This window comes from Cydia splendana, chromosome 2 (genome assembly GCF_910591565.1).
Source record: "Cydia splendana chromosome 2, ilCydSple1.2, whole genome shotgun sequence".
NCBI classification, from domain to species: domain Eukaryota; kingdom Metazoa; phylum Arthropoda; class Insecta; order Lepidoptera; family Tortricidae; genus Cydia; species Cydia splendana.
In genome coordinates, this window is record NC_085961.1 from 13415826 (window position 1) to 13426914 (window position 11089).

An 11089-nucleotide genomic window follows, 5' to 3' on the forward strand; every position below is an offset into this window, starting at 1 on the left:
CTATTCGACAATCTATGCATTCTTGTGGTACACTTTACGGAAAAACTATCGCACTGTTAGGTTTGAGATTTAACGTAGTAATTTATATTCATGTCTAGATGTGTTATCAAGCATAAAAATATCATTATATAAACATAAAAAATAAATAAAAGGGTAAATAATGTGTATTACTACTAACGCCATCTGTTGGACTAATGTTAGTTATTTCTTTTTCTAACAGATGGCGTTAGTAGTGACAAGGTTAAAGGTTGTTCCGTTAAAATGCGCTGGGTTTTTGTGGCTCAATATAATTGGGTATTTGTTTGACTACCTATACTAGTCAAATGAGTTTCTTTTTTCGAACTGTCAAAACGATTTGCTACTATGGAATTTATATGAAACACTAGCATGTGACGTCACAAGCAAATTACCTACTCTTTATAGTTGTTATCGGGTTTTAAAATAGAAATTGACACTAAAAATAACTGCTATCTACCTTTCTCTATTAATCTTCTGGTGCTTTATTTCTTGCATGGTGTAAAATAATTTATCTTAAGTACAGTCAAATACCCTATTAGTAGGTAATCATAATTAATTATGGGTGAAATTTAATACGTGACTATATATTTTTTGATTTAATCGATAATCGTTTTTACTACTATGGCGGTTAAAATCACACGTGATTGATTTCGAAATTGCGGCAGTAATGCAGTTGGCAGTAATATCGCAGTCGGCAGCAGTATTGCAGCGCGATATTACTGTCTTACTGTTAGCCCAGTTAAATTAAGGGTTTCACCTCGGAATGAGAGATATAAAGCTGGAAACTCGTATACACCTTCATTATGACATATTAAAGGTTCTCTTAAAAGTCATGGCATATATCGTGTGCGCGTCGGAAGTTATTCCAGGTCAAAGGTCATAAAAATCGGTTTTTCGCGGATATCAAATTTTCTTTAGCTCCAATGTTGTTTACATGTAGGTAAGAATTGTAGGGCATAAAATTTGCGACGAGTTTAGGTATCAAACATTTTTTCATGCGGTTAGCCGTTTTCAAGATATACGGCATAGAAGGCGCAGCGGCACGGAAAACGCACTATGACGCAAGGCGAGCTGGTAATCTGTGTGAATAAAACGTTCTATAAAGTTTTTTAATCGTTAAAATGACACTTATGGATCATACATAGATTTTAAAACAAAAGTGGCCCCTCCTGTGGACATTAGTTAACAGCTTGTGTGTGTATATGTAATGATTTTATAACATAGTTTAATACAAAAAGGGGTTTTACCCTTTATTGAGGTTTAATCAGCAAATTAAGCTTTATAGCCTTTAACTTTAGGTATTTCTACAGGAAAGAGGTAGATTTTAAGTACTAATAATACAAGAAAATGTTTTCATATGCTTTTATTTAACTCCCGATATTCATAGGTAACTATGAAACTTGGCTACAATATTTGCCAACCATTTCTCGGCTACTTAATGGTCTCAGATTGAGCTAAAATTTTCCATACATTATAAGAAATCGATGACAATGTATTGATATCGAGCTGATCTGATGATGGGAACCGTAGATGGATAAAATTACTGTACTGAAACCTATTTCTTAAAAAAAATACTGTGAACTACTTCAACTCGCTATTTCAACTACAGATAATAATTTTGAACCAGTTCAATTAAAAAAAAACTCTCGTGTTGCAATTTTTTCGAAACCAATGTATGGAACTGGGAGCGAAAAAAATTTGCCACACGTGTCTTTTAATCTAATTGATTCAAATTCTTTATCTGTAGTTAAAATAGCGAGTTGAAGTACTTTTCAGTTCATTCTTATTATTTTTTTGTTAGAAAGTGCATCGTTTTTGTTCCAAAAATAGATTCCCCGTCCTTAATTTATCCGGGAATGAATGCCCTAATATATATAGCTTTAGAGAAATGATGCTTCAATTGAAGCGCGGCAGCGTCGCTTTTCCCCCCTCCCCCCACTAAATGTGCCGTGGCTCTCGATGGCTCCCGAACAGAATCTACTCAAGACCAGCTAAGAATCAACTGTGCCAAGTTTCAGCGCATAGTCACAACATGCAAGGTGTCGTTCACTATCAAATCAACTAATAGTACGTATGTCCGATCACTGCGCCTTCTATGCCGTATATCTTGAAAATGGCTAATCGCATGAAAAAATGTTTGATACCTAACTCGTCGCAAATTTAATGCCCTACAATTCTTACCTGCATGTAAACAATATTGAAGCTATAGAAAATTTGATATCCGCGAAAAACCCGTTTTTTGTTGACCTTTGACCTGGAATAACTTCCGACGCGCACACGATATATGCCAATATGCCATGACTTATAAGAGAACCTTCAATACGTCATAACGAAGGTGTATACGAGTTTCCAGCTTTATATCTCTCATTCCGAAGTTGAGCCCCTTTTTAGGCTTAAGATGACTGGCCTATGTTTCAAATGCCAAAATCGATTTCGCTGCCAGGGTTTTTGACATTCGAGGCAATAATGTAGTCGGCAGTAATATTGCAGTCAGCAGCAGTATTGTAGCGCGCAAATGTCGAAATCGATATCGCTGCCAGGATTTTTGATATTTGCGGTAGTAATGCAGTCGGCTGTAATATCGCTGTTGGCAGCAGTATTGCAGGGCGATATTACTGCCTTACTGTTTCAAAAGACAAAACCAATGTCACTGCCAGGGTTTATGACATTTGCGACAGTAATGTAGTCTGCAGTAATATTGCAATCGGTAGCAGTATTGCAGCGCGCAAATGACAGGCGCTGCCAGGATTTTTGATATTTGCGGTAGTAATGCAGTCGGCAGTAATATCGCTGTTGGCAGCAGTATTGCAGGGCGATAGTACTGCCTTACTGTTTCAAATGCCAAAATCGATGTCGCTGCCAGGGTATTTGACATTTGCGGTAGTAATGCAGTCGACAGGAATATCGCAGTCGCCAGCAGTATTGCAGCGCGATATTACTGCCTTACTGTTTCAGAAGACAGAATCGATGTCACTGCCAGGGTTTATGACATTTGCGACAGTAATGTAGTCTGCAGTAATATTGCAATCGGCAGCAGTATTGCAGCGCGACATTACTACCTTACTGTTGCAAATGTCAAAATTGATGTCGCTGCCAGTATTATTGACATTTGCAGTAATATAGTCGGCACTAATATCGCAGTCGACAGCAGTATTGCAGCGCGATATTACTGCCTTATCGTTTCAAATGTCAATAACGATGTCGCTTTCCACTCTGGACGACCGGCTAAAGCAAGACAGAGGCAGAGGGCCCTTTTTATCCACCCTTCTATCGGGTGGCAGAACTTCCCACTTCCCAGGAGCCGTGGGAATGTTTCTTCCCAACAGCTCTCCACAAGCTACCCTGCGTTGACTGATTGTACTGGTCCATCAGCACGCGATGGGGTTGTCACATCGCTACGCCCATATTCATGTCTACCGGTCAAGAAGCTATAGGTGCTCCGGACATTTGTAAGTGTTGCTCGGAGTTAAACTATTAAATATAAGTACCTATTGATATAATATAATACAAACACTCTTGATATAATATAATACAAAATGATTTGGGGTATTAATTATTTATAGAAGCCCTTATATCATATCATATCATTTTTAGAGTTCCGTACCTCAAAAGGAAAAATACGGAACCCTTATAGGATCACTTTTGTTGTCCGTCCGTCTGTCTACTAAGACCTTTTATCTCGGGAACGCGTGGATGTATCGAGTTGAAATTAAAAGCATAACTTAGGTCCTAAAAGCTGTGAAAAATTTAAACTTCTAAGAGTTGTAAGTGATCGGAAAAAAAGATACGGCCGTTTATGCCGCAAAAAAATTATATTTCGAAACTCTCAAAGGAATCAAAATGTACCTATAAAGGGGCCTACTGACGGACTTCGCCGGACGATATCAGCCGGTCAGTTAAACGCAAAATTTGACAGCTCCGAACAACTGACAGGTTGATATCGTCCGGCGAACTGGTAATCTGTGGGCCCCCTTAAGTATGGTAATTCCCATTGATCTAGAATTTCTAGAACTATGAAATTTGGCAAGTAATATCGTCACTACAAGTACTGGGAAAATATTTGAAAACAATTTTTTTTGTAAATAAATTAATAAATACGTTAAATTTGTACGGGACCCTCGGCGGGCGAGTCCGACTTGCACTTGTCCGGTTTTTTAAGATGAATCTCATATTAAAAACTACCTTAGTAATTATAACTATATAGGTAGAAAAATTCCGCGAGCCCTTACAAAGCTCTGCTTTTTGCTAGTTTATACTTCCTATTACGTATGCGGATAGTTTATTTTTAGAGTTCTCATTGCCATTACCAATGTACCACGAAATGCCAGCTTTATCACTAAAGACTGAGCCATAGTTAAGATAGGAAAGGTTGTTAACATTTATTGCACTAAAGTAATATATCAAATATTTATTGGTTTCTACGCTAATCTATTTTTTATTATTAATCTTTTTATGACAATTTGAATCAACATATCGAATTTCCGGGATATCTACTTGAATAGGTATGAACTGTAGGTTTAGGCTTAGGTCCACCACATACCTACCTACCTAGCCGTACTTATCCAAATATTTGTGCTGCGTGTCTTTCACACAAAATAGGTAAAAACAAAAACCTGCCTATGGCACTTGGCATGAAAACTTAGCGTGGCCCGACTCTATTTCTCTTGTCTTAGCGTTTATCTTTCAGCTACTGCTTCTGAGCCCGGGGCCCGCTATCATGCGCCCTTACCCACTTACCTAGTTTTTCTAAGTTACGCAAAAAATCTCTAACAGGAGATGTGGGTTGATTAGATAACAATTTATCTCAAACTGCTACCATCCTTATTTTCAATCTTTTGGTTATCTTAAAGATTGCAAAATAACAAATGTTTAGTGCTTTGTGTTTATCATACAACAACGTCAATTTTATATTGTAAGACAATTTCAAATTTCAAAAGCGTCCAAGTGCGAGTCGGACTCGCCCATGAAGGGTTCCGTAGCAGCAAGTAACAGAATAAAATTGCGGTTTACGACATATGACGTATTAAAAAAAACTACTTACTAGATCTCGTTCAAACCAATTTTCGGTGGAAGTTTGCATGGTAATGTACATCATATATTTTTTTAGTTCTATCATTCTCTTATTTTAGAAGTTACAGGGGGGGGGGACACACATTTTACCACTTTGGAAGTGTCTGTCGCGCAAACTATTCAGTTTAGAAAAAAATTATATTAGAAACCTCAATATCATTTTTGAAGACCTATCCATAGATACCCCACACGTATGGGTTTGATGAAAAAAGAAAATTTTGAGTTTCAGTTCTATAGCTCGTTTTTTTTAGCATTAGAAAGAACTTGTACGAAGGTAAGCGATCTTGACATGTCTTTTAATTGAAAAAACGCTTTATAAAAATCAATAACTATTACTTATGAAAGCAGAAGAATATAAAAGATCGTATTAGAGGTTCATAATTGTTACATATTTGCCGTAACTTATTTTTAAAATGTGTTTTTCAATTAAAAGACACATCAAGATTGTTTACCTTATTTCTAATGCTAAAAAAAACGAACTATAAGTATGGGGAACCCCCAAAATTTATTGTTTTTTTTTTCTATTTTTGTGTGAAAATCTTAATGCGGTTCACAGAATACATCTACTTACCAAGTTTCAACAGTATAGTTCTTATAGTTTCGGACAAAAGTGGCTGTGACATACGGACGGACAGACAGACAGACATGACGAATCCATAAGGGTTCCGTTTTTTTCCCATTTGGCTACGGAACCCTAAAAAGTACAAGCTTACTAGACTTACCTAAATATAGTAAGTATAGGTATAGTTGATTTCACTAATGGCACAGAATAATTAATAGTACTACCGTACAAAAAGGAAACTTCCTACAAAAACGAAGTTTGACAGCGGTTCAGGGTCGAATCATGCTGTCTCTTTCTAATATATGGCACTATCCCTTTCGGCTATTTAGGGTTGTCAAAAATCAAGTGATTATCTTATCTGTGATCGTGCACGCAAAAGGAAGTCAAGTGGTGCCAACCCTAATAATTGCTCGGAGCAATGCTGAGCCGAGCGGAGCCGAGTTTGACCGAAGTCAGGAGTTTCGCACCCCTGCTAATGGCTAATATTATTTTATACATACCTTTTTCATCTTATTACAATGGAGCAGCTAACTCACAAATCACAGGGGCAATGCATGTGAAATACAACATTGTAGAATAGTAACATTTCAGCAATGGTCATAATAGCTTAAGCCCTTTTATAAATTATGATAAGTTATACAATCTAAATAGTAGACACAATTTAGCTACGTGTAGTTCAAGCAGAGTTTATCAAGTAGATTTCTCAAATTATCCAAGGAATAAGTTGTTAAAATTCTTACATTATAAAACAAAATAATAACCAAGTACAAGTAAACCATAGTTTAAGATGAAAAGGGGACAACCACTTCTCCATACAAACATAATCCACATTTTCCTCCCTGGATATTGATGTCATGTTTTAACACAACTTTTAGTATAGGTATTAACCATAGGGCATAGCTATGCTAATATATGCCTTTTTTAATGCTCCTAACTCTTGTAGGTAATAATCAATGGTCTATATCAGCGGTTGGCAACAGGCGGCCCGCGGGAACCTCTCACTTGCGGCCCGCGAGCCTTCCTGGCTATTTTGTACAATGTCTGATAAATTCACACATATTAACAAAGTGCGGCCCGCGTCAACTTCGTTAACTACTATGTGGCCCTTGGTTGCTAAAAGGTTGCCGACCGCTGGTCTACATCAATATACCTACATCAAATTGTGTCAAAATATTTCTAATAATGTTAATAACCAGAGAGGAAAATGGGGCCTGTGCTTGTATGAACAGCGGTTTTTGGGGCAGTTAGACAACTTTCATCTTACTTTTAAATTTATCACCCAAATAAATTAAGTTAATTATAAATTAAGTTTATTTTGAATATTGTAAGATAAAAACTTTAGTATTCCTTGTATTTGATGGCCTAATGGTGAGAAGTAAAGAATAAATAATCTTAAAAATAATCAATGGTACGAGTAGGTACTCTAGTTTCCTGTACTTAATATGTTTGAAATAATGCAAATCCAAATTTTCTACTTTAAGTAGTGGGCCATTTGCATTGACCAGTGTTTTATTTATGCAGTTTTTAGAGCAGGGGTTCCCGAACTGTGCGTCGCGACGCCTTGGCGCGCCACAGACAGTAAAGAGGGGCACCGTGAGGCAATCTTTCTCACCATGCACCTATCTATTTCGAATAACTAGGTTAGGGCGCTGTAATTTTATATGTAAACTTGCAAGTGGGGCGCACACTGATAAAAAATGGGAACCCCTGTGTTAGATTCAGTAGCCAATAACCAATCAACACCCCTAATGAGTCATTCTTTCAGTGTGTTGAATGTTTCTTTACAGTGATGACAATATATTTTCAAATTTATTAAAACTGCATCAATTTTAATAATGTAACAATACATTGTATATTAATACATAATGCCCAAAAAGTCTAACAGATGTATAGTCTACCTACAGGATAGGTGACCTCCATGGCTATATGTTAAATGACCCTATTAATTAAAATATTTCACAATAATAAATAAAAACTGACCCGAAGGAAGAAATTGTAGAAAGCCATTATAAGACCAATACATAGATTTTGATGTAATACTTTTAACCAAGAGATAATAGGTACTGTGAATCCTTAAGTTTATTCATCACTTATTCACATAATAATATATACTCACCAAAGAGCATATAATCACTATGTTCTAATACTCACTGGATTTTGCAAACTGTCATAAATAAAAATGTTTAAAAAAAATTGATTAAGTACATTCAAAGTCTGAAGAGGTTTGTGTCCCGTTAAATTTGTAGGGAAAAAACCTACCTTCTGTTAGGGGCTATTCATAAATTACGTCATTTCAAATTAGGGGGGGGGGGTCTGGACATCGGATGACGGTAGCATGAAGTAGGAGGAAATGGGGTCATTTGAAGCATGATTTTTGGATGATTATAGGGGGGGGGGGGTCAAAAATCGCCAAAAATCGATGACGTAATTTATGGACAGCCCCTTACCTACAAATCACGGAAATAATTTAATTACAAAATATCTCACCTTAGTCCTATTTTTCAGGTTTAAGCGGTCATCTTGATCATCTTCGAACTTCATTTTATTATTTTCAAAGGCACTTAGGTTTTTTACACATACAGTGTTTCTAAAACTTTACTATTATATAAAATTTCTTTTTACAATCTATTTAAAATAGCAGTCCGCAACCGGCATATCCAAAGCATAAGACTGGATTTGCCGCGCTTAGTTCGCCCAATAAATAAAAAGTTCCTAATCTGTATTGTTATCAGACGTTTTCTTCTTTCCTTCCAATGTAGAATGTAGCAATAGCATAGAATGATATTTAACTGACATTGACACTTTTGACAGATATAGTGTTACCAGCAGTAGACTAAAAACTTCCCTGGTTATTGTATATGTACAAGAATAGGATAGTTAAAAAAGAAATGTAGTTCTAGGCTGAAATCAAAGAATATAATACTCACTAGCTGAAATAGAGTAGGTATCGCGAGAGGTTACAACTTCAACATATAATTTTTATTATTAAAGCCACATCAGTCTTAACCGTCCCTTAAATTTGTCTTTTGCAAAGGACCGTAGACATGTAGAAAAGAAATATCTTCTGAAGTTCAACAATCAATGCTTCTGTAGATGTTGTATGTACATTTTTCTCTTTTTTCTCAATATTATTGATATTTAAAGCTTATTGTTCCTTACAAAATTAGAAACACGACTTAAAATGGTGCCGAAGCCGTTTTCTCCGTAGGGACATAGTGAAAAACGCGCTGGAAATACCTAGGTATATGTATAGCGCATAGTATAGTGCTGTGTTCTTGATGGTGAGTAAGCTGCAGTGGCCGGTTACTATCAGTACCGTAAAACGGGGTCAACAGAAATCGCGGGGTGAATAGAGACATTTTGAACCTTTTCTTTCAAGTTGTTATATTTAAAAACGTACATCTCTAAAATTAGATTTTTTGGAATGCGTATATAGTAGACTATTTATTCTCTACATTGATTCTAAAATAACTTAATCAAACTGCCTAAAAGTTAGATTTTTTTTACTCTAAAGTAAGGTCTCGCCGAGGTAAGAAACGAAGCCTGTCTGAACTTTGAACTAGCGGTAAATGTTTTGACATTAACTTAGTAAAAGTTAGCTAACCTGGTAATATAGTATCTGTAGTACCTAAATAATAAATAATATCACTAATTTTCTCTATAAAGAAGCATTTTTTTTGTAAAAAAAACTAATAATAGCAATTTTACGTGATAAAGGGGTCAGTGGACACGCATATGGGGTGAATAGTTAGGCCATAGGGAGAGATTAGATACAACAAAGGGGTGTAAAGACACGCCTTGGGGGTTAAAAGACACGAAAAACTAATTTTGTGTGAAATAGCTGTTTAACAGATATATATACCATTTGCCAATAGATTATCAACATAATAATGACCAAATTCGATGCCTATGACAACTAAAACTTAATATTTATATTCACCCCTTTCTTGTGTCTATCGAACCCGTTTTAAGGATATGGAGAAAACAGGTAGTTTTCTTTGATTTTCTCTGAATTGGCTAGGTAAAATTTTATTTCTCAAATGCTAAATTGAAGAACTAACCAAGACTCAAAAAATAATATCAAAATGTTTACTTTTTACATTTGGATTATTGGCGAAAATCGTCCTTGAAGTTGAAAATCGTGTCTTTTCACCCCGTTTTACGGTACTATAGTCTGGCAAACTCAACTAGTCGGTCAGTAAGAACCAGGAAAATTATAGGTACTCATCCCTTTCTTTTGGATGCTAGTAAAGCCTGGCCAGGAATACTTACATGATCATTGTCAAGAGGGCGCTGTTACTCTCATTGTATACGGTGACAGTTCAGTATAGTATGGTGTGGTATGGTATCGAAAAATTAGTTCCAGTAAAATTCCGCAACATGGCGCGTGATCATATATTCCTGGTCAGGCTTTACTAGCTTAATACCAAGACAGTATGATTCTAGATCAGTGGTGGGCAAAGGACGTCCCGCGGGCCATCTGCGGCCCGCGAATGGATTTTATCCGGCCCACCGCCGGTCCTATGAAATAATTAGTAGGTAGGTATATGGCATTGGCCCACGATTATCACAAATCTAAATAAATTTTAGCTACAATTCTGCCCTCCACTTAAATTTCCTAAACTTTCTGGCCCCCCATGAAAAGAAAAGTTTGCCCACCACTGTTCTAGATCTATGTTTGAAATGAGACAGTCCTGGGTCAATCTATAGCTACTTATTTCAACGATTGTTAAGGGATAGGGGAGAGGTCAGTGGCCTATTTTATAATTATAATTTACAAGCGGAAGTCTCGTTCTAACACATAGGGTTAGAAAGAGACTTCCGCTTGTAAATTGTAACTTGTAGCTTTATAAAATAGGCCACAGGTTGTCAACTTGTCATATCAATCAATATGGAAACTTTGAAATATGAAAACGAATAGTTAAGTACTCACCGTTTTTTTTATTATGCTCACAATCTAAGTAGGTACACTGTATAGTTTTATTAACTACAAAATAAATTAAAAGTTGGTAATCTCTTCAAAATTGTTTGAATTTATTGTACAACAAACCAAAGGAATACTTGTTTTATCTGTAAAGTCAAAATGGTTATACGATGATAAGATTGTACAAAATTGTGCGGAAAAGGCAAAATTCATTCGCACGAGCGCTTTTTCAACGCGCGTTAAAAAAGCGCTGGAATGACACAAATGGATGGATTAGGGTGGTTCAAAACACATTTTTTTTCCGACGGGGCACCTTCTTATTTTGTTACACTTATTATGCTGATAAAATATACCAAGTTTCGTAATTTTATCTCAACTACAAGGGGGTATTCAACCACTTTGACATTTTGTATGTTCCAAATTTTATTTTAATTTTTATTATTATTTTTTTCCTTTAATATAAAATTTGGAATATCGCTCGCAGACGTATCTGCATGTTTAAAAAAATTTGATTT

At 36.0% G+C, this 11089-nt stretch overlaps 1 protein-coding gene across 1 annotated transcript in view; it reads right to left on the reverse strand.

Annotated features, from left to right (window-relative positions):
• The window catches only part of LOC134800990 (endoplasmic reticulum metallopeptidase 1-like), a 38117-nt gene extending 29732 nt beyond the window's left edge, over positions 1-8385 (reverse strand). The window contains exon 1 of the mRNA XM_063773490.1: positions 8138-8385. Coding sequence (XP_063629560.1) covers positions 8138-8191 — 54 coding nt within the window. The 5' untranslated portion in view covers positions 8192-8385. The remainder of the gene's footprint in view (positions 1-8137) is intronic.
• Between the last annotated feature and the right edge of the window lie 2704 nt (positions 8386-11089).